Here is a 26,780-nt window from a genome sequence, read left to right as displayed (position 1 = left end):
TGTAGGCCTTCACACTGCGCTGAGCCTGGTGTAGGCCTACACCACGCTCAGAGCGTGGTGTAGGCCTTCACACTCCTCTGAGCGTGGTGTAGGCCTACACACTGCTCAGCGCGTGGTCTAGGCCTTCACACTTCGCTGAGCGTGGTGTAGGCCTACCGTCTGCAGGGGAAAGATAGCTTCAGCCTTACAAATCTTTGCACACGCACACTCCCACGTGTGTGTATGTGTGTGTGTGTGTGTGTGTGTGTGTGTGTGTGTGTGTGTGTGTGTGTGTTATACAATTAGCATCATCTTAATTTCCACGTGATTCCAAAGAAAAGAAAATATATTGTTCTTTGACTCTAGTGAGGGACAAACAATCATGGTTTCAAATACGTTTTTCGAAAACCCTTGTCACCTGGTGCACACGTGCTCATCAAGCTATAGGATCCACCTCATCCACTCGCCACAGCTCCTCCATTTACCCACAATGAGAGAGAGAGAGAGAGAGAGAGAGAGAGAGAGAGAGAGAGAGAGAGAGAGAGAGAGAGAGAGAGAGAGAGAGAGAGAGAGAGAGAGAGAGAGAGAGAGAGAGAGAGAGAGAGAGAGACTCTATATAAGAGGCTCACGCCCCAGAGTGGAACCAGTGACCACAGAATCCCGGCCAGCATCTCCTCCTGAACATACTTGACCACGTTGGCCTCTCTCTGTCCGTCGGTGTCTCTCCCTCCTGCTCTCTCTCTCTCTCTCTGTCCGCTGGTGTCTCTCTCTCTCTCTCTCTCTCTCTCTCTCTCTCTCTCTCTCTCTCTCTCTCTCTCTCTCTCTCTCTCTCTCTCTCTCGTCCTCAGCCATGCTGGCCAGAGCGCTTCTCCGAACCTCGCTGGTCCTCTGGATGACTGGACTCAGCCTGCAGAAAGGTAGGAGCCCTGGGGAGGGAGGGAGGGAGGGAGGGAGGGAGGGAGGGAAGGAGGGAAGCCTGGAGGGATGGCTGGATGGGTAGTAGGAGATGGAGGAATGAAGGAATGGCTAGTAGGAGATAATGGATGGATGGTAGGAGATGGGGGGAGAGAGGGATGGGTAGAGGATGGATGGAGGGACATTCAGAGGGAGACGTCTTTACATTGATGGTTGCTCTGATACTTTTTGGCATCGAATAAATTGAACAGATCCTTTTCCAATGTTTAGCCTCAAACCGTATCACCACTGTTAATACGCATACAAAGTTAGTGTGACAAAGTTATAATCCTTCGTAAAGTTCAAATATACCCTAGTACAGTTCACTTGTTTGCTTTAGGGGGTGTATATAGGGGGTGTATTTGTATTTTGGAGCGCACACTGGAGTCCATACAACAACAGCAACACAAACACACTGAGGCACACACTCGGTTTCCTGTTGAACCACCGAAACCTGTGAAAAAAAAGTGTGACTTGCACCTCTTTGCACCCTTCTCACGTAATTAACTTAAGACGTTTTGGGTTAACATGCAGTAACAAGAACCTGCGCGATACAGTCCTCCTTCTCAAAATGAATTTTCGTATTTTTGTGTGCATTAAAGCACTTGTTGCCTTAAGGATGTTAATTTGAATTTGAATCTCTCCGTTTTCCTCGAGCTGTTTGGAAGGTGTCAACTGTAACTCCAAAAACATTATGGTCCCCTTTCAACTGTAGAAGCGGTCTGTCTCACGTGATGAGACAGACAGACTCCTCGTGGTGGAGCGTCTGCAGTGAGTGCGTGCTTTTGCTGGTGTTTGTGTCTGGGTGCTAACTTGCCCGCAAAAGAAGAAATAAGTATTATTATCAATGTGTTATTGAATTGCATTAGCAATCCACGACTATCTCAATTTCCTAACTGATTTAATGTGAAGATAAAACATCAAAGTTGTGTTGAGGTTACTTAAGTCACTCCGATGATAAAAAACGAGACTTACTGCTTTACACTACAGTGTTAATTGTGTACAGTACTTGTACAGATGTGTACAGACCGTTCGAGTCACAGTCAGTGGAGAAATATTGGCTCAAATATAATATTTTCTGCACGCCAAGGTCTCGAGGCCTCTCTGCCTCTCTGTCTCTCTGTCTCTCTGCCTCTCTGTCTCTCTGTCTCTCTGCCTCTCTGTCTCTCTGTCTCTCTGCCTCTCTGCCTCTCTGCCGCTCTGCCTCTCTGTCTCTCTGCCTCTCTGTCTCTCTGTCTCTCTGCCTCTCTGCCTCTCTGTCTCTCTGTCCCTCTGCCTCTCTGCCTCTCTGCCGCTCTGCCTCTCTGCCTCTCTGTCTCTCTGTCTCTCTGCCTCTCTGCCTCTCTGCCTCTCTGCCTCTCTGCCTCTCTGTCTCTCTGCCTCTCTGCCTCTCTGCCTCTCTGTCTCTCTGTCTCTCTGCCTCTCTGCCTCTCTGTCTCTCTGCCCCTCTGCCTCTCTGTCTCTCTGTCTCTCTGTCTCTCTGCCTCTCAGCCGCTCGGGTTCCCAGTCCTCAAGAGGAATCCTCTCAATGAGACACTCAGAGTTCAGACGTCCCGTTCGACGGGAGCTCAGCGAGTCTCAACGGGGGCATAGCGAACCATCAGGAGATCAGAGATCCTGGAGCAGGCCTTCAGAGCCGCCATCACAGCCCCCTGCTAAATATCCCCACTCTGTGTCAGATGGGGGTTGAACCAAGCACCGTGCGCTGTGGGTGTGGTGTGTGTGTGTGTGTGCGGGGCGTGTGTACGGTGTGTGTATGTGGGGGTGGGATGGGGTTGCTGGGGTCTGAGCCCGATGGATTTGATCCAAGACGACGCTTTTATACGCTCATCTCTTTGAGAATCAAAGCTGGGGCGGGGGGGGGGGGGGGGGGAGGAGGTAGCGCAGGACGGCTAAATGTGACAGGCCAGGGTGAGATAAGTGTTGGATCGGACCTCCCTCCTCATCAATGGCTGTCTGTTCCCCTCGCCCCCCCCCCCCCCCCCCCCCCCCCCCCCCCCCGCCCCCCCCCCCCCCCCCAACACACACCCTCCTCATCATCAGACACCAGACATATTAAACACGACCGCCCATTTTCACATTTACTTCCGAGTCTCTCTCCGTTCACACACGGGCGGCCTCCTCCCAGGGGTACGGATGCTGTGGTCACCATGGCGACCCCTCAGCATCCCCGATCGCATCACTGTAGGTCTGTTGTGATGCAGGCGGCCTCATGTGTGTTCCCCGTCTCCCCCCCCTCCAGGAGTCCGACCCCAGGTGTCCGCCCTCGGACGGCTGGGGATTCCGGTCAAAGGTACGTCTGGAACGCCGGGAGCGCCACATCTGCTCCCCCCCCCCCCCCCCCCCCCTCCCCCCCCCCCCCCCCCTCGGCCTGTGTTTATGTCTGAGGGCTGACTGTGTTTACGTCCCTCTGTTCCTATTATTACCCTCTTCTTTCCACCTGGTTAGACGCCAGCCTGGCCATGGGAGGAGCCAAGCCTGCAAGTCAGTAAACTCACTCACTTTGTATTGTGTTAGTCTTAGTTATTCACTCACTTTGTATTGTGTTAGTCTTAGTTATTCACTCACTTTGTATTGTGTTAGTCTGAGATATTCACTCACTTTGTATTGTGTTAGTCTTAGTTATTCACTCACTTTGTATTGTGTTAGTCTGAGATATTCACTCACTTTGTATTGTGTTAGTCTGAGATATTCACTCACTTTGTATTGTGTTAGTCTGAGATATTCACTCACTTTGTATTGTGTTAGTCTGAGATATTCACTCACTTTGTATTGTGTTAGTCTTAGATATTCACTCACTTTGTATTGTGTTAGTCTTAGATATTCACTCACTTTGAATTGGGTTGGACTAGTACGACTAGTAGCAGCAATACTACTAATACAAATAGTAGTATTAGTACTAGAAGTGTTACTACCAGTAATAGTAGTAATACTTCTTAAATGTCCCCGGGGGAGTAAGATTGTAGTAGACCCCAAATTGGTATAGTTAATTAGATAATAAGTGAGTGTCTTAGGGTTAACCCTAACCATTTTAAATGATGCATACTTTAACACCTTAGCTAACATGAACACATAACCAAACCATAACTATACTATTATTTAACTATTGATTAACTGGGTGAATGCCTATCACTGCCATAACAACGTTATTTCATGGTTAATTAAGGGTTAATTAAACGGTCTCCCCTCCCAGGTTACAGCGCTCTAGGAGCCCTGGGGGGCCGGGGCTACGGGGCCAAGATGGGGAGGCAGGTGGCAGGTGAGACCATCACACGTAACCATGGCGACACTGTCTCGGGTGTGATGCAAAAAAAAAAAGAAAAAAAAAGGTTGTTATTCAATTTTTATTGTGTTCTTTCCAAGGACGTTACCCTGTGGCTCACCTTGGCGGAGGTAAGACTCGACTTCCTGCAGAGTCACTGTCCTTCCTGTCACCTGTTTCTGTCAAAGCTCTCTTTGTCTCTCCCACGGAGTAGGCTCTTCATGTGCGGCCCCCTGTGCTTCCCATGTGTTTCTCAGCAGGCTACAGGAACCCAGGGGCCGGCAAAGCGGCCGTCAAGCAAGGCGCGGGGTACGGGGCCTACGGAACCTACGGTAAAGTTCCTTCTAAGATCAATGACATCACATCAGGGACATTAAATTACGAATTGTACTCTGTATGTTTTTTCTGAAGGTACCATGTAACCTGACACCTAGTGTTTATAACGGGTACTGCAGTCTAGATTCACCATTGAGTTGTTGACACATAAATATTTTTCTGATTTAGTAAGGTTCATTAGTCGCTGTTGTTCGATAAGAGACATACATTCACTAAATAATCACAAGCTGAAAAATACTTTTGAATCACTATTCACAGTCTCCAGAGTTCCTTTAAATTACCATTAATACTGTAGAGCTTCTTAAGGGAACATTCCTGATGATGATGTTCCCGGTCTTCCCGTCTGCAGGCGTGGGTCTGGGCGCCGGGATGGGGATGCCCATGGGAGCGGGCATGGGTAACGGGATGGGGCTGGGCCTGCCCCACGCAGGGAAGCGCGGAGGTAAACACGAAGCTCAGCCTATATGAGGCTGCAAACTCATATTACTTTCTAACCCTCTGGAATTTGCTAATTTCTGTCCGTCTGTCACTCTCCCTGCATTGTTTGTCTGTCTGTCTGTCTGTCTGTCTGTCTGTCTGTCTGTCTGTCTGTCTGTCTGTCTGTCTGTCTGTCTGTCTGTCTGTCTGTCTTTCTGTCTGTCTGTCTGTCTGTCTGTCTGTCTGTCTCCCTCTCTGTCTGTCTGTCTTTCAGTCTACGGCAACGGCAACGGCTACGGCACTCAACCAGGTGAGTGATGTCTCCGTCTGTCGGTCTGAGCTGCTGATGAATGTTGACAGTCTGCCTCACCCTGACCCGTGTCTCCCTCTGTCATCGCCGCGGTCCTGATCTATAGAGCCCCCTGCACCTCAGACGACCATTAGTCACGCTGCAACCTTATCGCGCGACGGGAAACACACCCTGACTGACATGTTAAGGTGTCCGGCCAAGGTGCCGGCGTCCGATTGTGATGATGTAGAGTCTATGCAGGAAATTCTCTGACCCCGTCTCTTGTCTCGTTGCCAGGATACGGGGCCGGGGCCGGGGTTGGGGTGGGCTACGCTGGAGTCCGTCCCGGTAAGTCGACCAATCGCGGCTCACCCCCTCCCTCCATGTTGTTGACCACATTTGTATGCAAAAGGGTCGGTCTGCCACCCGGTCACACCTGGTGTTACAGCCGGTCGTATGACCCCCTGCTGTGGGCGCAGGTAAAACGTTTCCGCCTGACTTCCTGAACGGATTTGTTTTGACCAATGAGAATGGTGCTATTGACACCGTCTAAAAAGGTCCCGCCATGATAGAATGCTTTACTGGACCTATGCCCTTGATGTTGTATTTTAAACCAATGGCAACATCGGTATCAATCATTGTCTTCTATCTTTAACATAGCTGCCATATCTCGATCCGAAGGCCCTGTCATTAGCAGATCTCTTATCGGGGTGCGTTCCAAATCTCATATCACTGTAACGCTTCACTTCCTGCCCCCTTCCCAGCCGAGATATGATTGGAGAATGTTGTTCTGACCGCTGCCCTGTCTGCCTCAACAGGTATGGGAGCGCAGTACTTCCCCGGACAGTCCGCCAAGGGGCCAAAACCTGGTAAATCCTGCAGAACTCAGCCACTCGAGGCCTCTTGTCTGTCCATCCGTCTCTGTCTTGTAGCTTTGTGTGTGTGTGTGTAACCCTCGACTCAAAGCAGTGACCTCTGGTACACTGGAGCTAAAATTGGGTTGTGTTCTGTTTTTTGTCGCATGGAATTGTGTCTAATTGAAGCGTCAACTCCCTCGACAGTGAACGAAATATGACAAAAAAAAGCATTTATTCTACTATTAGGTCTGTTTTGTTTTAATGCAACTGTCTGCGGATTACAATTACAATTGTTTGAAATTGTAACTGTATGTCTTGTTAATTTGCAGTTTTTTAAGTAAAAGAGTAGGTTTAGTGTCATGTTCCAGACCTAATATGGATGAATTGCTAAATGATGGATATATTTTGCACTGTGTATTTGGGGAGACCTTGCGTGTGTTGATGGTTCTTGCCTGAGTGTACAGGAGGTAAGCCATCCTCTATGTTGTGCGTTGTGGTTGTGCGTCTGCATGAGTGTTATGTTGGTTCTCATGTCCTCGTCCAAAGTTACTAACCACTGGTCAGTGTTCCCCCGTGTGTTATCTGTCCTCTGATGTCGGTTGGCTGCTGTCTGTGGTGGGGTTCAGGGGGTAGCCGAGATAAGAGACATGCTGTTTTATGTCTGCATCCTGGGCTCAACAACAGGATGTGAGAAGTTTCAGACGCACAGTTTGCAGAACTCAGGGCTCCCTTTTCAAACATGTGTAAAACTTCGACGGGGTGGCAAGGAAACTTCCTCTGTTATGGTTCCGCTTGTTTCAGGACAAACTGACAACAAATGGCAATTTGAAAAGGTCAAACTGTCTTAAGACACATGTTCAATACGACGGGTACTGTATATCACCCATATACCAATCCATGTAACATATATAAATGACACCTCTATGGAGGGTGGGATGTTGAGTTTATGGGGCTTCAGTTCTGAGATAACTTACAATCTACAACACATAATGCCACAAATTACACTTCATCTTCGTCATTAACTGATTCTTCTCTCCAAGATGGATTTCTCTATGAGCTTCCATTGCTTAATTTTCAAAGAATTGGACTCAGCAACGGATCTAAATCCATCCAGCCACAAATTCAAATACTGCCGATTGATCTTCTAGAAATCAAGATCATCTGATGATATCTTCTCAGGTTGGCCGGCCGCGTATTTAGGGGGGTTTGGGAGGGCCGGCGGGGTACACGGAGCTAAGAACGTTAGAGGGACGCACGCGGGACGAGGAGCGATGGAAAGACCAGGACCGGTCGCCCCTCAGAGGACCCTCTTACCCCAAGCCCCCAAAGTGAAAGGATACGCGCACGGCGTTGGAGCAGCCCTCCACCTCCTCCACGGCGTAGGTGGAGGAGGAGGGCAATGGACCCACCAGCCTCCCCCTGGAGCACATCTGAAACGTCAGATCCCAGTGGTGGGGCTGCTCCCACACGGAGGAGGTGGAGGTGGAGGTGGCGGGCCATGGACCCACCAGCCTCCGCCTGCAGAACATTTGAAACGTCTGGACCCAGTGGGAAAGCTCTCGCACGAAGCGACGGTGCCTCTAGCTGACCGTCTCGGCCAGGCTGCATCTCAAGCGCAGGCAGGAACCGCCTTTCTACAAGAGAAAGCCACCCTGGCGTCCAGTACGGGCGGAGCGGGCCTCCCGCAGCGCCATCTGCTGCCCTTCAGCATCGAGAAGAACCACGGCCTGGGTCTCCCGGTCCCTCCTCAAGCGCAGGGATCCAGCGGCTACGGGTCGTCCCCTCACCTCCATCGAGGCCCCCAGCAGAACCCTGGGTTCCACGGTGGAGCCGTCAGCGGAACCACGGGGCTGGAAGGAGCAGCAGCAGGGGAGAAGCCGAGTAAACCACCGGGGGGTCAGGTTCCGGTCCTCCCCGCCGGCCAGGGCCTGGGACCGGCCACGCCCCTGGGCCAGGAGGAGCAGAACTACGGCCTTTCGTTTGCAAACAGCCACAGCAGCAGCAGCGGGTATTACGGGGTGGCCTTCGAACACGGGCAGAGGAGCCACAACTACGAAGCTGCCGCCGCTAGCGACAAAGAGGCCTTCAAGGCCCGGTTGGCGGCCGGTGAGGGTCTTCTGGGTCTCCTCACTCCTGGGGGTCCCGGGGCCGTTGGACCCGAGGCCGGGGCGCCGGTGAGCCGGGACCCAGTGGGCGGCAGGCCGCTGGGCGCGGAACCCGCGGCGGTACGGACAGATCAGGGCCTAGTGGCCGGGGCGGGGCAGGTAGCTAGCAGCCTCTCACACGGTGACCCCTTGTTGACGACGGGGTCGACGCGATTGGCTCCCCCGCCGGGGCTGAAAGAGAAGAGGAAACAGGGACCATATATGGGTAAGGTGTTCGCCCGCCCTCTGGCAGCCTTGTTGGGTTTGGTCGGGGGGTTTAAGGTGTGTGTGTGAGAGGTTTTGTGTGTTTGTGTGTGTGAGAGGTTTTGTGTGCGTGTGTGCGTGTGTGTGTGTGTGTGTGAGGTTTTGTGTGTATGTGCGTGTGTGTGTGTGTGCGTCTTTGTGTGAGGTTTTGTGTGTGCGTCTGGCACTTGCGTCTGTGAGGTGTGTGAGGTTGTGTGCTCTTGCTGTTGGGTAATGTGTGTATCTAAGTGAGTTTCCTGATACTAACCTCTATGATCCTGCGCTGTTGCTGCACCCTGGTGATTCTCAAACTGCCTGAACGTGTCTCCTGTAGAGTTTGTAGACACTGAGAAAACGATGACTGTTACTGTGATGAGTGTGTGTTGGTGGTATGGTGAATGGAAGGGTGTGTTAGATTCACTTTGCCTCTGTACGGGGAACAGCGTTTTTCCCTCTTCAGAAGCAAAGCAAATGTTTTGCCCGTGGTTGGTCAGCAGTTGGTATTGCATTTTTATTTTGTGTGTTCCTCGAAGGGGTGTGTAATGTTAAGTGTCTAAGAATCGAACAAAGTGAAAACGCACACACACACACACACACACACACACACACACACACATCAGTCTTCGTTACATCCAAGGAACCCCGTTTGTTTTATCGTCCCGTAGAGGAATGTTTGAGATAAGTCTCTCCATCTTTAGATAAGTCTATAGAAAAGTCTATATGTCCAAAGATATGTCAAAAGATAAGTCTACGCACCTATAGATAGTCTATGGATAAGACTATGCATCTAAAGATAAGTCTACAGATAAGTCTACAGATAAGTCTATAGATAAGTCTCTCCATCTTTAGATAAGTCTACAGATAAGTCTATAGAAAAGTCTATACGTCCAAAGATATTTCAAAAGATAAGTCCACGCACCTATAGATAAGTTTATAGATAAGACTATACATCTACAGATAAGTCTATAGATAAGCCTATAGATAAGTCTACAGATAAGTCTATAGATAAGTCTATAGATAGGTCTTTAGCTCTATTGACCAGTCTACCCACGGTTGGTGACCTGTGTCCCCTGGGCCCTGGTTGATTCTCTGTCTGACGGAGCAGAAGGCAGCGGGTCTCACGGTGGCTGTGCTGTGTTTGCCTCACAGGGTACGGGGCAGGAATCTACCCTGGAGCCGGGCTGGGGGCCGCGGGCTACGGAGCAGGTAAGGACCGGCCTCGTCTGGACCCCGCCGTCCGCGGCACTGCTGTCAGCTGAGTCTCTGCTCTCTGAGTCTCTGAGTGTCTCTGTTCTCTGAGTCTCTGCTCTCTGAGTCTGCTCTCTCTGAGTCCCTAAGAGTCTCTGAGTCCCTGAGAGTCTCTGAGAGTCTGTGAGTCTGCTCTCTCTGAGTCTCTGTGAGTCTCTGCTCTCTGAGTCTGCTCTCTCTGAGTCTCTGTGAGTCTCTGAGAGTCTGTGAGTCTCTGAGAGTATGTGAGTCTCTGAGTCTCTGTGAGTCTCTGTGAGTCTCTGAGTGTCTCTGTTCTCTGAGTCTCTGCTCTCTGAGTCTCTGAGTCTGTGAGTGTCTGAGTCTGTGAGTCTCTGAGTCTCTGCTCTTTTTGAGTCTCTGAGTCTGTGAGTCTCTGAGTCTCTGTGAGTCTCTGAGAGTCTCTGTTCTCTGAGTCTCTGCTCTCTGAGTCTCTCCGTGTGTCTCTGAGAGTCTCTGAGTGTCTCTGTTCTCTGAGTCTCTGCTCTCTGAGTCTCTCCGTGTGTCTCTGAGTCTGTGAGTCTCTGAGTCTCTGCTCTTTTTGAGTCTCTAAGTCTGTGAGTCTCTGAGTCTCTGTCAGTCTCTGAGTCTCTGTGAGTCTCTGAGTCTCTGAGTGTCTCTGTTCTCTGAGTCTCTCCTCTCTGTGCGCCCACAGGCCTGGGAAACGGAGGCTACCCCATGGCCGCCGGGGCGGGGAAACTCGGAGGTCAGTGGCTGCCAGGTTCCCTTCCGAACCGTCTATTTGAGTCCGTACACATCTCACGGGTCGCACCGAGCAGGGAATCCAAATCCCCAGCCCTGTGCGCGGTGGGATGTCGCTTCTGACAGACCTTCTTTCTGTTTCATTAATTCACGAATGATGTCTAATAATACTGCCTTTCATCTCAGGTGCTGCGAATCTGGGACATGGTGGATACCCACAGGGAGGGCTTGGCAAGCCCACCGGTGAGGCTTTGATTCTACTTCCTGCTCCATCCCCTCCTGATGCCCTTCCTCGCCTTCTTCTTCTTCTTCTTCTTCTTCTTCTTCTTCTTCTTCTTCTTCTTCTTCTTCTTCTTCTGTACTCACACCTCCGTCCACCCCCCACTTCTACACCTCCCTCCTTCCCTCCTCTCACGATTTCGGTTTCGATTAACCCCCCCGCACCCCCACCAGGGGACAGAACCCCACCTTCAACACACCACAACCGCTGCTTAGCATGTGTGGCAGGGAAGGGTGGAGCTGATGTTTGTGTGTGCGTTCGTGTGTGTGTGTGTGTGTGTGCGTGTGTGTGCCTGTGCGTGTGTTCATGTGCGTGTGTGTGCTTGTGTCATTCTGTCTGCCTGCGTGTGTGTGCGCATGCATGTGTGCGTGTGTACATGCATGCGTATGCGTGTGTGCGCACACGCACAACCTCGACATTAACATCATGCGCTAGACGCCCCTCGGGAGTCCGACGAATAACCTGCACGTGGCCCACAAGTATCGCCACTCAGGCTCTCTCTGCCTTCCTCTCAGCGCAGACGTCAGTGCATGGTATCGCCTCCTCCGCTCCTCCCCTGTCTCTCTTTGTTGTGGAGGGAGGGACAGGGAGAGCATTGTTTAGCCGTGTGTCTGAACGGAGGCCTCTCTTGTCCCCCCGTGGTGTCATCTCCCTGCAGAGTTCGGAGACGGGACCGGAGCCTATGGCGCCGGGGGACTTGGAGCAGGCAACGGCTACGGTGAGGAACGGATCGCATGGGCTGAGACTGAAACCATAGGGGGGGGGGGGGGCTGTGATTCCAGCCTCAGCACAGTGGAATCACAGCGTAATCTCCAGCAGCAGGGAGTGAAACAGATGCGCTGCTTATGAGGTGTGTTAAACTCGGCGTGTAAAAACGCTGAAGAGGCAGCAGTTCTCCCTGCGGAGGTCTTTTAATGGCCCGTCCTGATTGTGAAAGTTGTATTGTTGCAGTGCAATCTGGAACCAGAGTTGAACCGACACACACTAGCAATGATCAGGCCCTGCGTGACTCCCCCGAGTAGAAGGAATGAAAGGCGATGCCTGGAGCTACCTCCCTGCTAGGGTTGAGGGCATGGGGAGGATCTGTGAGTCATTATATAACTATTATACAACCTGTGTTACCCAAACCGTTATGATTCACGGGTAGATCCAGCCGAAGAGGGGTGGGTATCGCGGTAATGTTGACTTTCTTGCCATTATTTCACAACGTTATTCTCCCTCTCCCTAGGCTACGGCAATGGTTACAACATGGGGAGCAACGGCTATGGACCCGGTGAGTCCTGGCAGAACACACAGAGGGGAACACACTGTGCTCGGTTTGTTATGCCTGCAGTGTTCTCCGCCCGCGAGCCAAGCCTCCGAGGCCTCTTGAGTCAAGCCTCTGGGGAGAGGCTGTTGTTCAACACCAGGGGATCTGTGATCCTCAGAGACATCGTCTGATCGGGCCCGGGACGCTCTGTCCACGCTAGGCGATGTGGACGCCCGAGTCCCGACTCACCTGTTATGATTAAGGCTCTAGCTCATAGTACTTGGCATTACTTAGCATCTTATCGTAGCTATCTCTGTTGTACACGGGGATTGGGTTAACGGTTAACGGTTGTCAGGGCTTGGCACTTGGTTCTACGATGAACCTTACGCCGACAGTGATGTGTTGTTGTTTCTCTTTCTTCTGACAAATGTCCTTATGGTAAGTCTGCTAAATGCCCCGAATGTCAATGTAAATGTAAGGCTGGTCCCTGCCTGCTTATCAAGGCCTTGTGCGTGTATTCAGGGTATTGAGGTCACCATGGATACTAGCGTCTCCTAAAGGAATCTCGACAGCAGCGTTTGATGGTTCACCGTAACGGAAGGCGGATCCACTGTTTTCCACCGACGGTTTATTGGTGTTGAGCTATGACCTTGTATCCGGTCCGGTCTGGTCCAGTCCGGTCCGGTCAGGTCCGGTTTGGTCTGGTTCGGTCCGGTCCGGTCCGGTCAGGTCCGGTTTGGTCCGGTCCGGTCCGGTCTGGTCTGGTCCGGTCCGGTCTGGTCCGGTCCGGTCCGGTTTGGTCCGGTCCGGTCCGGTCTGGTCTGGTCCGGTCCGGTCTGGTCCGGTCCGGTCCGGTTTGGTCCGGTCCGGTCCGGTCTGGTCTGGTCCGGTCAGGTCCGGTCTGGTCCGGTCTGGTCCGGTCTGGTCTGGTCCGGTCCAGTGTGGTGGCTTTCCTTCAGGGCCCATCCTGGGAGCCGGACCGCTGGAGGTGCATGGATGTCTCACTGTTTGTGCTTGTGTAACGTTACAGGCTATGGGGCAGGAGGTTATGCTGGACAGGGTCAGGGATCATTTGGTAAGGAGGTCAAGGCCGGAGAAGTATCAGGAAGGAACTTTGGAAGCTGTGTGTGATTGTTTTGGGTGTGTGTGTGTGTGTGTGTGTGTGTGTGTGTGTGTGTGTGTGTGTGTGTGTGTGTGTGGAAAGATAAACGGAGTGACACTATCTAAATGACACTCGGTGTAAACCAAAACAAGAGAGGCCTTTTATTGCATTGTAATGATGCCACAAATGCCTTATCTCGCCCTGTTAAGTGTAAGTACTAAAAGGCCTAGGCGCCTACCTGTCTGTGTATATTCACAAAAGCATAGGGTCCATATTCTTGTGATGTAAGCCGCATTACTCAGTATTTGTTTAAAGCTCTATTAAACCATAAGGGTATAGCCCAAAGTATGATTTACATTCCGATTACTCCAATGCATTCAACTCTTATCAAGGAATTGCCACGATGGCGTTTCTATTAGGGTGGAACAAGAACAACAATGCATGCGTGGTTGCGGCTCTCTGTGTCAAAGGTTAGACGATCGCTCGCTGAATTACGACCCTGATTGCAGTGCTCTGTGTTGGTCTGTAGGGGGCGCTGGTTCGGTCCCTGTCGGTGCCGGAGCGTACGGCGATGCTCAGGCCATGGGTCTGGGGAGCGACTCTGGCATGGGTAATTCACACCTCACACCTTGACCTCCATAGAGCAGCATTCCCAACGCTGGCGATTCTGTGATCCCCATAGATGTTGGACATGTTTCACCTTAGAAACCGAAAATGTTAGGGAGTGTGTGTGAGTAACCCTTTTTTTAAAGTTAAGATTTTTAGAGAGAGAGAGAGAGAGAGAGAGAGAGAGAGAGAGAGAGAGAGAGAGAGAGAGAGAGAGAGAGAGAGAGAGAGAGAGAGAGAGAGAGAGAGAGAGAGAGAGAGAGAGAGAGAGAATAAAAAGGCTTCTTAAAAACAACATTCAAGTGTTTTTTAATGCAATTCATAATACTCTGGAGTTCTTTGCAGCAGAAATAAATCGAATAACCTTGAAGTAAAGCAAAGGAACAAGGGTCAACTCAGGCATAGAGTTGGTGAGAGGTGACTGTGATCTGTTTCCCTCAGGGGGAGGAGTTGGCCACCTCTCCAACGGCGCTTCTCCGGTGATTCCTGCTGGACTAGAGGGTAAAGCTATGTGTGTGTGTGTGTCTGTGTGTGTGTGCGTGCGTGTCTGTGCCAACGTGTCTGCGTGCGTGCCTGATTGCCCCTGCGTGCATGCGTGTGTCTCTGTGCCTGGGTGTGTGCATGCGTCTCTGTGCCTTTGTGTGTGCGTGCGTCTCTGTGCCTGGGTGTGTGCGTGCGTCTCTGTGCCTTTGTGTGTGCATGCGTCTCTGTGCCTTTGTGTCTGCGTGCGTCTCTGTGCCTGGGTGTGTGCGTGTGTCTCTGTGCCTTCGTGTGTGCGTGTGTCTCTGTGCCTGCGTGTGTGCGTGCGTCTCTGCAGGTGTGTTTAATTACGCCTGATCCTCAATAAATTTAGCAAGTCACTCCGCGTGTGCATTTTCTCTGTGCTCGTGCTCACTCGCATATTCACGGGGCAGGCAAGATTGTAAAAAAAATAAATAAAATAAAAAGACAACTGCTCACCTTACTTCGGTTGGCCGTAGGGATGTTGATACAGAGCATGCAATACATCAGAGATTTGAAGTGTAATGACAACCCTCTAACCGAGACGCCCCCTGGGGTCTAGGTGATGGAGGCTACCCCTACGGCGCCCTTGGGGCAGAAGCTGCTGCTGCTGCGGCCAAATCTGCCAGCAAGTTTGGTAAGAAGACACTCATACCGGAAGGAACGTATGACTGATGTCCCCATGACTCACTAACGAGGTGGAAGCCATTGTGTGTCATGTCCTTTACCGTACAATACCTGTTTATGACTCATGACTATGTTATCGGTGGAGTGTATTATGGTCTGTTTATAAGGCTGTTTACCATCCCTTCCATCATGAAAAGCTATAGTCTTATTTTAACCTCCTATTTTACCCGCTACCTATAATTACCCTTTTACAACCTGAACAAAAAGGTGTGTGGGAAAGTGTTTGGATGTATTTTGCATATGGGACGGCAAATCAGTCACTCTCACTGCATCGGGTCAGAAAGTGGACCCTTCTAACTTGTGTGGACTGGACCCTAGTGGTTATAGTGGCCATACCATCAAGACACTAGTGTCTGTGCTGTCTGTACTGGTGCAGAACCATCAGGATACGCTCTGTCTGTACTGGTGCAGAACCATCAAGATACTCTCTGTCTCTACTGGTGCAGAACCATCAGGATACGCTCTGTCTGTACTGGTGCAGAACCATCAGGATACTCTCTGTCTCTACTGGTGCAGAACCATCAGGATACGCTCTGTCTGTACTGGTGCAGAACCATCAAGATACTCTCTGTCTGTACTGGCGCAGTACCATCAGACACTAGTGTCTGTACTGGTGCAGAACCATCAGGATACTCTCTGTCTGTACTGGCGCAGTACCATCAGACACTAGTGTCTGTACTGGTGCAGAACCATCAGGATACTCTCTTTCTCTACTGGTGCAGAACCATCAGGATACTCTCTGTCTGTACTGGTGCAGAACCATCAGGATACTCTCTGTCTCTACTGGTGCAGAACCATCAGACACTAGTGTCTGTACTGGTGCAGAACCATCAGACACTAGTGTCTGTACTGGTGCAGAACCATCAGGATACTCTCTCTCTCTACTGGTGCAGAACCATCAGGATACGCTCTGTCTGTACTGGTGCAGAACCATCAAGATACTCTCTGTCTGTACTGGCGCAGTACCATCAGACACTAGTGTCTGTACTGGTGCAGAACCATCAGGATACTCTCTGTCTGTACTGGTGCAGAACCATCAGGATACTCTCTGTCTCTACTTGTGCAGAACCATCAGACACTAGTGTCTGTACTGGTGCAGAACCATCAGGATACTCTCTGTCTGTACTGGTGCAGAACCATCAGGATACTCTCTGTCTCTACTGGTGCAGAACCATCAGGATACTCTCTGTCTGTACTGGTGCAGAACCATCAGGATACTCTCTGTCTCTACTGGTGCAGAACCATCAGACACTAGTGTCTGTACTGGTGCAGAACCATCAGGATACTCTCTGTCTCTACTGGTGCAGCACCATCAGGATACTCTCTGTCTGTACTGGTGCAGAACCATCAAGATACTCTCTGTCTCTACTGGCGCAGTACCATCAGACACTAGTGTCTGTACTGGTGCAGAACCATCAGAATACTCTCTGTCTCTACTGGTGCAGTACCATCAGACACTAGTGTCTGTGCTGTCTTTGCTGGTGGTGCCTGTGTTGATGACTCTTCTCTCTCGAGCTGGAGGTGTTTGTGGCTGGCTGGCATGTGGCTCCGACTTCACGGCAGGGTTCACCATGACAAGCCCCGCCCCCCAGGTGGACGTGGGTGCACTCTGTGATGCCGCCCCTCGTTTTAATCTTTAACGATGTCTCGTAATGTTTTTGTGTCGTCTCAGGCGTGGGGGCAGGCTACGGTGCTCAGCAAGCAGGTGAACAATCCTAATCCTCATCCAATCAATGATAAGCCATAACACGCATGCACATGAACACACCACTAGAGTCTGAACCCAAGGGATAGTGACGCGTGGCTTAAGGGGCCGGTGGCCTTCACACTGACTCTGTCTTTACTGTCCACCCCCACCCCAAGGTTTCGCTGCCCAGGCTGGCGCTGGTCAGGACTCCTATGGTAAGACTGCCCCCCCCCCCCCCACACACACACACACACACACACAATATTTCTACAAGTTCCTCCACCAAATAAGAAGAATAAAGTACCACTTTCTTTATGGATCATCCACGCATCAATTTCATTTGTAGCAAATGAAATTAGTTGGATGTTTCTTTGGCGATTGAGCGAATATTATACTGTTACTTACTCACAGTCAAGCCTACTAATAAGAAACTACCACAAACAAACTAGTTGTGGGTTAGAATCCCATCATACACACACACTGGGAATTGGGATCAACCAACCAGTCTGTTCGCTTTAGTATTTTATTTGAATGAAGAAGCTGTCCTAGTATGTTAATATTCAACAAGGTTTTTATAATAATTAAAAACTATGTTTGTCCTTTCACAGGAGTGCCACATGGCAAATATGGTGGAGTAAATGGCTTCCTGGGAAATGGATACAAAGGTGAGAGGAATGGGGTTTTATGATGGGTATGGAAGTGTGTGTGTGTGTGTGTGTGTGTGTGTGTGTGTGTGTGTGTGTGTGTGTGTGTGTGTGTGTGTGTGTGTGTGTGTGTGTGTGTGTGTGTAAATGGAAATCTATGGTTTGTGTGGGGGTGAATGTGTGGAAATGTTTGTCTGTGTGTGTGTGATAACATTGTCATTACATCAAGCACTATTCACGCACCCCTGATCATTGTTGTCATCTTGTTTCCCTCCCCCCCACCCCCTTCTCTCCTTTGTCAAACAGGCTAACTGAAATGACGCAGACAACTCCTTCATTGAAATGTGTGTTGTTATTCTTGTTGTTTTTTTACGGTTTGTCAATTCATGTTACATGTGGTTCTTGTGTGTTCTTGTCTTGTCTGGTTTTGTTCGAGGTCCTCGACTTTGAGTGTCTTGTGTGTGTCTCTGTTCCCTCATGTCGCCCCTGCTGTGTCTCCCACATGCGTCTGTCGCCTTCCCCTAAGTGTCCACACATGGCATGATATTCAAGTGTATGCTTACACACGACATGTTGACTATAGAACGTCAACAAAGATGGAAATCAAGTGTCCGACGCACGACGAACACTTGTTTGACCCGATGATCGACGATGAATAAAGTGTACACCAAGTCGACGTGCGTCCTTCTTTCTACTCAAGGGTTTTAAAAGTATCTAGCGCTGACAGGAAGTCCCAACCACTTCCTTCGTTCATCAAGACCGCCACAGTTTCCACCAGCTCAATACAAAATAAAATTTGAAACAAGAATGCTTAGCCACACGCTTTATTCACTCAGAATATTACACTCTGAATTGGTAGTACAAGCCCAAAGGCACGCTGGTTTGAGATGCAGTAGCCGAAGAGTAAACCATGCTATTACAAACAAAAGTGTAATATTGTTGACGGTGTGGTTTGAGCAGGTGCTGCAGTAGCAGGAAGAAATGGAATAGATATATACATATACAAGTAATGTTAGTCATAATTGTTTATATCTCCAAAAATAAATATGGATAAAGAATAAAATGCATTTGAAAATGCGTGTTTGCAAACAATTCCGTTCGTTATCTTGTTTACGCTTTGCCTTTGCAACCCCATCAGCCTGTCGTAACTATTGGCTGGAGGTGAAATCACGCACAATACTTCGGCGTGTCACACCTCACGGTACCGGGAAAAACGGCAAAGCAGGGGAGGCGGCACTCTGGTTCCCGTGGCGCCCAGGCACCGCGAGAAACACCCCGTTCTCCTTCAGCAAGGCCTGGGGCACGCGCTGGCTGTGGCGCGATACGAACGCCTTCTGCAGCTGCTGGCTCATCGGGGAGGCTTTGTACTCCATGCAGTCGGCTCCTCCCAGACTGGGCGCGCACCTCACCTCCCACTTGAAGTACAGCCGGCCATGCTGCAGGGCACACACCTCCTCCGTCACGCCCTGGCCCACCAACTTCTCACAGTTCCCCAGAAGGTCGTCGTCCCAGCCGCTGTCCTGATCCCACACCTCGAGGCGCAGGGTCCGGCCGGCGGACAGGTCCTGGTCGCCCAGGTCGAAGACGCTGCCCCACGTCGGGTTGTTGTTGTTGACCCACACGGGGGTTTGTCTCCTGACCGTCCCGGCGAATGTGATCTTCACAAAGCCGTCAGTGGAGGTTGTGCTGTCCCCCCACAGCCCGGTGGCCTTCTGGACGGTGATCAGCACGCGGGCCATGCCCCGGCGCGAGGGGCAGCAGTCGGGGGTCACGGCCGGGTCGCCCTGGCAGCTGCAGGCGCAGGGCTCGCTCTGGGAGTGCCTGGCACCGGTCTTGCAGCGCTCGGAGCAGTTCCTCATCAGGGCCCTCTCCAGGATGTAGTGCGAGATGGCCGTGCGCAGGTGCTTGCGCTTCCCATCCATTTTCTTGGCGTGCAGCAGCTCGTGCAGGGCGTTCAGGGAGTAGGACACAAGGTTGGGGAGCCGGGGCACCGAGTCCAGCCAGGCTTTGTAGGCGGAGGGGTCCTTGTCTGCGGAAAAGAGCAGATCCGGTTCCGTGGTCTCTCCTCCTTCTATCTCGGTGAACCTACATTTAAAAATGTAGATGTTAAATAGACTGCATTTTTAATGCGCTTTACAACATTGCCAAACATTCACCCATTCATACACACATTCACAGACCGAACCAGTTCTCCTAACCAGCCTGTTAGGAGAAGTCAGGGTGAGGTGTCTTGCTTAGAGACACCTCGACACTCCGGGAGCCGGGGATCGAACTAGCAACCTTCCGGTTACCAGCCAAATCGCTCTACCTCAAATAGTTATATTAGGTGTCAGACTCCAAAAGAATCCCGACGTGTAGCAGAGAGGCCTTACCTGTCGTTGAACATGCTGGAGAAACTGGACTTGCTGTCAGATTTCTGGATGTCCTTGTTGCAGTGCTTCCCTTCGGATTTCAAATTCTGGACTCCGATGCTTACAGCGGCCTCGGCCTGCAGGCACATCTCCACCTCCTCCGCACTGAGGCCCTGCAGGCTGGCCATGCACTGCCTGATGCTGGTCACTGACTTCACACTCCCGCCCAGTTTCACCTGTCAACAGGTCGGGAGGAACAGTGGCCCAATCAGAATGCATGGTAGCATCATCGGATAACATTAAAGATTGATATGGTAATCAATTTTAGGGAGCTAATGACGAATATATATTTGCAAGAGGATTAATTCATGGCATCCTAATTCAAAAGGCGATAGTCCTATCTTTACCTGAGTGATGTAATGGGTGCCGTAGGTGTCGATCAGTTTGTAGAAGCGCTGCTTGTTTTCAGGGGAGAAGGTCTTGGGAAGGTCTTTCAGCGCTGCTTTGAACTCCTTGTGTAACCTCGGCTTGTGTACGACCCGAAAGCTGTCCCCCGTCGGTAACAAAAACATCAACGTCATCAGCAGTGAATCAATATTGAATCCACGATGTAGGTGGTCTTTAATGACCTTTAAGGAACCACAGGCCTTCATCCTGTCCACTACGTAGTAATTGGACTGCATTTATGCAGCGCTTTTCTAGCCAGTGGCCACTCAATGCGCTTTACAACATTGCTTAACATTCAACCATTCATACACACAATCACACACCGACGGCCACGCAAGGAGACAGCCAGCACGTCGGGAGCAGTCAGGGTGAGGTCTCTTGCTCGGGGACCCCTAGACACTCACGCTAGGAAGAGCCAGGGATCGAAGTAGCAACCTTCCAGTTACCAGCCAACCAGCTCAACCTCCTTAGACAAATGCCCCCCCCCCCCCCCCCCCCCAATAAAATGGGAGAAAGGAGTGCAGAGAAGGATGTCTTCACGTGTGTTCATTTGACCATACCTGTAGTACTCGCAGGAGATGCTTTGACTGGTGAAGCTGAACTTGTCGCTCTTAGTCTTCTCCATGGAGTATTCGGCCAGTTTGGAATTGGTCCCGGCCAGAATCATGGAGGCTGTGTTGCCCGCCTTGCCCAATTCCAGATCCGTCTTCCAGTCGTTTGTCATTGAGGAAGAGCTGGAGGTGACCAGGGCCTCGCTGGACCGGTATGTGCTGCTGGACAGCTTCATCTTGCATGATTGGTTGGGCCTCCAGTCCGTCACCGAAAGGGGCAGCTTCTGCTTCTTGCCCTCCAGGAAGGGGTTGGGGCACAGGGTGCACGTTTTGTCCTTGTGCTCCCAGAGTTTCAGGTCAATGACAAAGGCCCCTTTGCGGGCCATCTTGGTGATGTCGAAGCCTTCCCCTGCCAAGTTGATTCCCGGGGGGAAGTCTGCGTTCTTGCACTGGCTGGCTGTCCCTGCCTTGCATGACTGATGGCTGCACTGGAGCAGAGACAGCAGGAGACCGATGCGGAGGCAGTTGTTGGACATACTGCGCGTCCGTATGCTCGCAGATTTGACCGCTTTGGTTTATCCTGAAAGACGATGAGAGTAATTGTTATATGAATACAATTATTAATTCATCAAGATGATGGATTTAAACCAGGGGTCTCAAACTCAACTTACCTGGGGGCCACTGGAGGTAGAGTCTGGGTCAGGCTGGGCCACAAAAAGTCTATAATTAGATCACATTGGCTATGTAATCGCTGACAACAGGGGACATTTCATCGTGGTTGGTGGAAACCGGGACATTTTAGCGTCCTTTGGCTTTTATCGGGACTCAGGACATGCAACTCAAAATTGGGACTGTCCCGGGAAAACCGGGACATCTGGTCACCCTATCACAAGTGATAAAAAAGCGTGGCAATGATCTGCGTTTGACAACAATGCGCGGGCCGCACTAACACTAAACTTTGACGTCAAGTAGGGGGCCACAAAATATCATCCCGCGGGCCTCAACTGGCCCCCGGGCCGCGAGTTTGAGACCCCTGCTTTAGACTGTACATTACTGTCCGAAAAAGGTTCCCCTGATTAATTTCATAAAGCAAATAGTTATACACCACCAGGTACATAGTTATTCACCGTCAGTGAAAGGTAAAAACTAAATCACACATAATCGTAATAAAATCTTAACAAAATGCAAGAACAGAAAGAATGCTTGACTCACTGGTTTCCAACCTGTTGTTCCCCCCTCCTTCGACGTGAAATGAAGTGCAGACGCATGGTTCTCTCCCTCATTTAATACTTCACGAGAAACACGCTGGTGACGAGTGTGTGGGTATGAGGTGTCCGCGGTCTGGGGTGGAACAGAGGAAAACTGATTTCAAACTCTATCGAGAACAAGAGGAGGGGCTTGTGGTTCCTTTGACGGGGCTGCGACAAAACAATGCAGACCAAAAGGTAGATGTTTGTTGGCCTTCAAGTTCCACTGTTGAGTCAGCTCTCGTTTCTGTGAAGTGGTGGCTTGTGGTCAGATTGTGTAGGCCCTGATGATGACAATATACATATAATTAATTTAGATTGTATTACTTTAGTGGAGGACTGTTGCAGATGCATATTGAGTGTATAGGACTACTAATGGTATATTTGTCTGTGAAACATTAGTATTGCTTTATTGTTGTTACGTGATTTACTTTACCCTATTTATTGTTTATAACAATGCTAGGAGGATCTGAAAGTATGGCACTTCTAAAGGTTGTCAAAAACAGATATTTATATATAGAGCTTCATATATGCCAGTGATAGTCTTATAGCCTAGTTACAATTGTAACAGCCTGACATAATCATAATAATAATAATAATATAATTAAATAATTATGTTTCAGTGTAACTGAAGCATTTGTTTCGGTCGCTGTGCAGTGTTCCAAGAATAGCATATATATATATATTGCTGCAAACATACGTCATGTTGACTATAGACTGTCAACAAAGATGGAAATCAAGTGTCCGACGCACGTCGAACAAAATCACTTGTTTGACCCGATGATCGACCATCTGTCCGCGATGATAAAGCATACACCAAGTCAACGTCCTTCTTTCTACTCAAGGGTTTTAAAAGTATCTAGCGCAGACAGGAAGTCCCAACCATTTCCTCCATTCATCAAGACCACCACAGTTTCCACCAGCTCAATACAAAATAAAAACCGAAACAAGGATGATGAGCCACACGCTTTATTCAAGCAGAATATAACACTCTGAATTGGTGGTACAAGCATGGCTAAAAGCCAAAAGACATGCTGGTTTGAGATGCAGTAGCCGACGATTAAACCATGCTATTACAAACAAGGGTTGTATTGTTGACGCTGTGGTTGGAGCAGGTGCTGCAGTTAACATAGCAGGAAGTAATAGGATAAAAACATACACAAGTAATGTCATCTACAAAGAAATATTCAATAATTGTTTATATCACGAACATTAATATAGATAAATAATCAATTGCAATTGAAAATGTGCGGTTGCAAACATTTCCGTTCGTTATCTTGTTTACGCATTGCCTTTGCAACCCCATCAGCCTGCCGTAACTATTGGCTGGAGGTGAAATCACGAACAATACTTCGGCGTGTCACACATCACGGTACCGGGAAAAACGGCAGAGCAGGGGAGGCGGTACTCTGGTTCCCGTGGCGCCCAGGCACCGCGAGAAACACCCCGTTCTCCTTCAGCAAGGCCTGGGGCACGCGCTGGCTGTGGCGTGATACGAACGCCTTCTGCAGCTGCTGGCTCATCGGGGAGGCTTTGTACTCCATGCAGTCGGCTCCTCCCAGACTGGGCGCGCACCTCACCTCCCACTTGAAGTACAGCCGGCCATGCTGCAGGGCACACACCTCCTCCGTCACGCCCTGGCCCACCAACTTCTCACAGTTCCCCAGAAGGTCGTCGTCCCAGCCGCTGTCCTGATCCCACACCTCGAGGCGCAGGGTCCGGCCGGCGGACAGGTCCTGGTCGCCCAGGTCGAAGACGCTGCCCCATGTCGGGTTGTTGTTGTTGAGCCACACGGGGGTTTGTCTCTTGACCGTCTCGGTGAAGGTGACCTTCACGAAGCCGTCGGTGGCGGTGATGCGGTCCCCCCACAGCCCGGTGGCCTTCTGGACGGTGATCAGCACGCGGGCCATGCCCCGACGCGAGGGGCAGCAGTCGGGGGTCACAGCCGGGTCGCCCTGGCAGCTGCAGGCGCAGGGCTCGCTCTGGGAGCGCCTGGCACCGGCCTTGCAGCGCTCGGAGCAGTTCCTCATCAGGGCCCTCTCCAGGATGTAGTGTGAGATGGCCGTGCGCAGGTTCTTGTGCTTCCCGTCGTTGTTCTCGGCGGGAAGCAGCTCGTGCAGGGCGTTCAGGGAGTAGGACACAAGGTTGGGGAGCCGGGGCACCGAGTCTAGCCAGGCTTTGTAGGCGGAGGGGTCCTTGTCCGCGGAGAAGAGTAGCTCCGGTTCCGTGGTCTTTCCTCCTTCTATCTCGGTGAACCTTTAGGGGAGAAAGGTATGTTTGAAAATGTAGATGTTAAATAGACTGCATTTTTACGGCGCTCTTCTAACCAGTGGCCACTCAAAGCGCTTTACAACATTGCCAAACATTCACCCATTCATACACACATTCACAGACCGAACCAGTTCTCCTAACCAGCCTGTTAGGAGAAGTTAGGGTGAGTTGTCTTGCTTAGAGAGACCGCAACACTGCGGGAGCCGGGGATCGAACTGGCAACCTTCTGGTTACCAGCCAAACCGCTCTACCTCAAATAGTTATATTAGGAGTCAGACTCCAAAAGAATCCCGACGTGTAGCACAGAGGCCTTACCTGTCGTTGAACATGCTGGAGAAACTGGACTTGCTGTCAGATTTCTGGATGTCCTTCTTGCAGTGCTTCGCTACAGATTTCAAACTTGCGACGCTGATGCTTACAGCGGCCTCGGCCTCCAGGCACATGGCCACCTCCTCCGCACTGAGGCCCTGCAGGCTGGCCAGGCACTGCCTGATGCTGGTCACTGACTTCACACTCCCGCCCAGTTTCACCTGTCAACAGGTCGGGAGGAACAGTGGACCAATCAGAACGCATGGTAGCATCATCGGATAACATTAAAGAATGATATGGTAATCCATTTTAGGGAGCTAATGACGAATATATATTTGCAAGAGGATTAATTCATGGCCTCCTAATTCAAAAGGCGATAGTCCTATCTTTACCTGAGTGATGTAATGGGTGCCGTAGGTGTCGATCAGTTTGTAGAAGCGCTGCTTGTTTTCAGGGGAGAAGGTCTTGGGAAGGTCTTTCAGCGCTGCGGAGAACTCCTCGTGTAACCTCGGCTTGTGTACGAGCCGAAAGCTGTCCCCCGTCGGTAACAAAAACATCAACGTCATCAGCAGTGAATCAATATTGAATCCACGATGTAGGGGGTCTTTAATGACTTGTAAGGAACCACAGGCCTTCATTCAAATGTTTACCTACATCCTGTCCACTACGTAGTAAATGGACTGCATGACTGCATACATTTATGCAGCGCTTTTCTAGCCAGTGGCCACTCAATGCGCTTTACAACATTGCCTAACATTCAACCATTCATACACACAATCACATAACCGACGGCCACGCAAGGAGACAGCCAGCACGTCGGGAGCAGTCAGGGTGAGGTCTCTTGCTCGGGGACCCCTAGACACTCACGCTAGGAGGAGCCAGGGATCGAAGTAGCAACCTTCCAGTTACCAGCCAACCTGCTCAACCTCCTTAGACAAATTCCCCCCCCCCAATAAAATGGGAGAAAGGAGTGCAGAGAAAGGTGTCTTCACGTGTGTTCATTTGACCATACCTGTAGTACTCGCAGGAGATGCTTTGACTGGTGAAGCTGAATTTGTCGCTCTTAGTCTTCTCCATGGAGTATTGGGCCAGTTTGGAATCGGTCCCGGCCAGCATCAAGGAGGCTGTGTTGCCCGCCGTTGCCAAATCCAGATTCACCTTCCAGTCGTTTGTCACTGAGGAAGAGCTGGAGGTGACCAGGGCCTCGCTGGACCGGTACGTGCTGCTGGACAGCTTCATCTTGCATGATTGGTTGGGCCTCCAGTCCGTCACCGAAAGGGGCAGCTTCTGCTTCTTGCCCTCCAGGAAGGGGTTGGGGCACAGGGTGCACGTTTTGTCCTTGTGCTCCCAGAGTTTCAGGTCAATGACAAAGGCCCCTTTGCGGGCCATCTTGGTGATGTCGAAGCCTTCCCCTGCCAGGTTGATTCCCGGGGGGAAGTCTGCGTTCTTGCACTGGCTGGCTGTCCCTGCCTTGCATGACTGATGGCTGCACTGGAGCAGAGACAGCAGGAGTCCGATGCGGAGGCAGTTGTTGGACATACTGCGCGTCCGTATGCTCGCAGATTTGACCGCTTTGGTTTATCCTGAAAGACGATGAGAGTAATTGTTATAGGAATACAAATATTAATTCATCAAGATGATGGCTTTAGAACGTACATTACTGTCTGAAAAAGGTTCCCCTGATTAATTTCATAAAGCAAATAGTTATACACCACCAGTTACATAGTTATTCACCATCAGTGAGAGGTAAAAACAAAATCACAAATAATCGTAATAAAATCTTAACAAAATGCAAGAAGAGGCAGAATACTTGACCCACTGGTTTCCAACCTGTTGTTCCCCCCTCCTTCGACTTGAAAGGAAGTGCAGAAGCATGGTTCACACCCTTGTTTTATACTTCACAAGAAACCCACTGTTGACGAGTGTGTGGGTATGAGGTGTCCGCGGCCTGGGGGAGAGAGGAAAACGGAATTCACACTTGATTACAAGGGGAGGGGTTTGTGGTTCCTTTGACGGGACTGCGACAAAACAATGCAACCCAAAAGGCAGATATTTGTTGGCCTTCCATTTCAACTGTCGAGTCAGCTCTCGTTTCTGTCAGTACGTTTACATGCAAAGCCTAAACCGATTAAAACCATAGTTCGACTATGCTCCTCAATTGTACAACTGCAATTGTCTGAGTATATGGCGGTTAGAAAATTGATTCATTGGTGGAAGCATGTCATGCCCCGGTACGATAGGCGGCGCTCTACCCATTTCAACTAGTGGTAATAGAACCTCTTTACGTCACCAGCAACAACAAACTCAGCAACATTCGAGAAAGATGTTTTCAGTAGAAAGCTGTCAGTTCACTTCGGGTCCATGTCATTATCCGACGCTACATTGTTCCGCAAAAAGTGGTCGGAACAATGGAGCGTCGG

The 26,780-nt window shown here is 50.5% G+C and overlaps 3 protein-coding genes across 8 annotated transcripts; 1 reads left to right on the top strand and 2 right to left on the bottom strand.

The window, feature by feature from the left end:
* The first annotated feature begins 584 nt into the window (after window positions 1–584).
* Window positions 585–18,160, top strand: LOC115537066 (glycine-rich cell wall structural protein 1.0). 3 transcript variants are annotated; one of them, XM_030348697.1, is made up of 23 exons: window positions 585–896; window positions 3,176–3,226; window positions 3,382–3,417; window positions 4,127–4,192; window positions 4,297–4,326; window positions 4,456–4,527; window positions 4,881–4,973; window positions 5,223–5,258; window positions 5,535–5,585; window positions 6,056–6,106; window positions 9,631–9,687; window positions 10,382–10,432; window positions 10,615–10,671; window positions 11,367–11,426; window positions 11,937–11,981; window positions 12,988–13,032; window positions 13,589–13,669; window positions 14,107–14,166; window positions 14,729–14,803; window positions 16,526–16,558; window positions 16,717–16,755; window positions 17,149–17,205; window positions 17,491–18,160. In XM_030348697.1, exons 1-23 carry the CDS (start codon window positions 830–832, stop codon window positions 17,493–17,495), a joined length of 1,218 nt encoding a protein of 405 aa, XP_030204557.1. In that variant the 5' UTR covers window positions 585–829; the 3' UTR covers window positions 17,496–18,160. The 3 variants fall into 3 exon arrangements, with proteins under 3 accessions (XP_030204557.1, XP_030204550.1, XP_030204567.1); XM_030348690.1 differs by having other exon boundaries at window positions 589–896; window positions 4,453–4,527; XM_030348707.1 differs by lacking the exon at window positions 12,988–13,032 and having other exon boundaries at window positions 590–896; window positions 4,453–4,527.
* Window positions 18,161–18,300: 140 nt separating this feature from the next.
* Window positions 18,301–21,874, bottom strand: LOC115536972 (perforin-1). Of its 3 annotated transcripts, none has more exons than XM_030348491.1 (6): window positions 21,746–21,870; window positions 21,205–21,237; window positions 20,543–21,113; window positions 19,943–20,081; window positions 19,557–19,771; window positions 18,301–19,269 (listed from the first exon to the last, which is right to left on the bottom strand). In XM_030348491.1, the coding sequence occupies exons 3-6, from the start codon at window positions 21,067–21,069 to the stop codon at window positions 18,381–18,383; spliced, it is 1,770 nt and encodes a 589-aa protein (XP_030204351.1). In that variant the 5' UTR covers window positions 21,070–21,113; window positions 21,205–21,237; window positions 21,746–21,870; the 3' UTR covers window positions 18,301–18,380. The 3 variants fall into 3 exon arrangements, with proteins under 3 accessions (XP_030204351.1, XP_030204356.1, XP_030204365.1); XM_030348496.1 differs by having other exon boundaries at window positions 21,205–21,253; window positions 21,746–21,856; XM_030348505.1 differs by lacking the exon at window positions 21,205–21,237 and having other exon boundaries at window positions 21,746–21,874.
* Window positions 21,875–22,733: 859 nt separating this feature from the next.
* LOC115536985 (perforin-1-like) lies at window positions 22,734–26,279 on the bottom strand. 2 transcript variants are annotated; one of them, XM_030348529.1, is made up of 5 exons: window positions 26,191–26,279; window positions 25,373–25,943; window positions 24,753–24,891; window positions 24,367–24,581; window positions 22,734–24,036 (listed from the first exon to the last, which is right to left on the bottom strand). In XM_030348529.1, the coding sequence occupies exons 2-5, from the start codon at window positions 25,897–25,899 to the stop codon at window positions 23,148–23,150; spliced, it is 1,770 nt and encodes a 589-aa protein (XP_030204389.1). In that variant the 5' UTR covers window positions 25,900–25,943; window positions 26,191–26,279; the 3' UTR covers window positions 22,734–23,147. The 2 variants fall into 2 exon arrangements, with proteins under 2 accessions (XP_030204389.1, XP_030204379.1); XM_030348519.1 differs by having other exon boundaries at window positions 26,180–26,277.
* Between the last annotated feature and the right edge of the window lie 501 nt (window positions 26,280–26,780).

This window comes from Gadus morhua, chromosome 2, assembly GCF_902167405.1.
Source record: "Gadus morhua chromosome 2, gadMor3.0, whole genome shotgun sequence".
In the NCBI taxonomy this organism is placed as follows: Eukaryota; Metazoa; Chordata; class Actinopteri; order Gadiformes; family Gadidae; genus Gadus; species Gadus morhua.
This window is presented reverse-complemented; position numbering and strand designations above follow the sequence as displayed.

What these genes read in the sequence shown, in the direction of transcription:
- LOC115537066 (XM_030348690.1), top strand. Translation starts at nt 830, where the DNA reads ATGCTGGCCAGAGCGCTTCTCCGAACCTCGCTGGTCCTCTGGATGACT. An exon ending in CGGGGCCTACGGAACCTACG is followed by an intron (nt 4,528 to 4,880) that starts GTAAAGTTCCTT and finishes TCCCGTCTGCAG; the next exon opens with GCGTGGGTCTGGGCGCCGGG. An exon ending in CTACGCTGGAGTCCGTCCCG is followed by an intron (nt 5,586 to 6,055) that starts GTAAGTCGACCA and finishes CTGCCTCAACAG; the next exon opens with GTATGGGAGCGCAGTACTTC.
- LOC115536972 (XM_030348505.1), bottom strand. Translation starts at nt 21,069, where the DNA reads ATGTCCAACAACTGCCTCCGCATCGGTCTCCTGCTGTCTCTGCTCCAG. An exon ending in ATCTCCTGCGAGTACTACAG is followed by an intron (nt 20,082 to 20,542) that starts GTATGGTCAAAT and finishes GACGGGGGACAG; the next exon opens with CTTTCGGGTCGTACACAAGC. An exon ending in GCACCCATTACATCACTCAG is followed by an intron (nt 19,772 to 19,942) that starts GTAAAGATAGGA and finishes ACCTGTTGACAG; the next exon opens with GTGAAACTGGGCGGGAGTGT.
- LOC115536985 (XM_030348529.1), bottom strand. Translation starts at nt 25,899, where the DNA reads ATGTCCAACAACTGCCTCCGCATCGGACTCCTGCTGTCTCTGCTCCAG. An exon ending in ATCTCCTGCGAGTACTACAG is followed by an intron (nt 24,892 to 25,372) that starts GTATGGTCAAAT and finishes GACGGGGGACAG; the next exon opens with CTTTCGGCTCGTACACAAGC. An exon ending in TCCAGCATGTTCAACGACAG is followed by an intron (nt 24,037 to 24,366) that starts GTAAGGCCTCTG and finishes TCTCCCCTAAAG; the next exon opens with GTTCACCGAGATAGAAGGAG.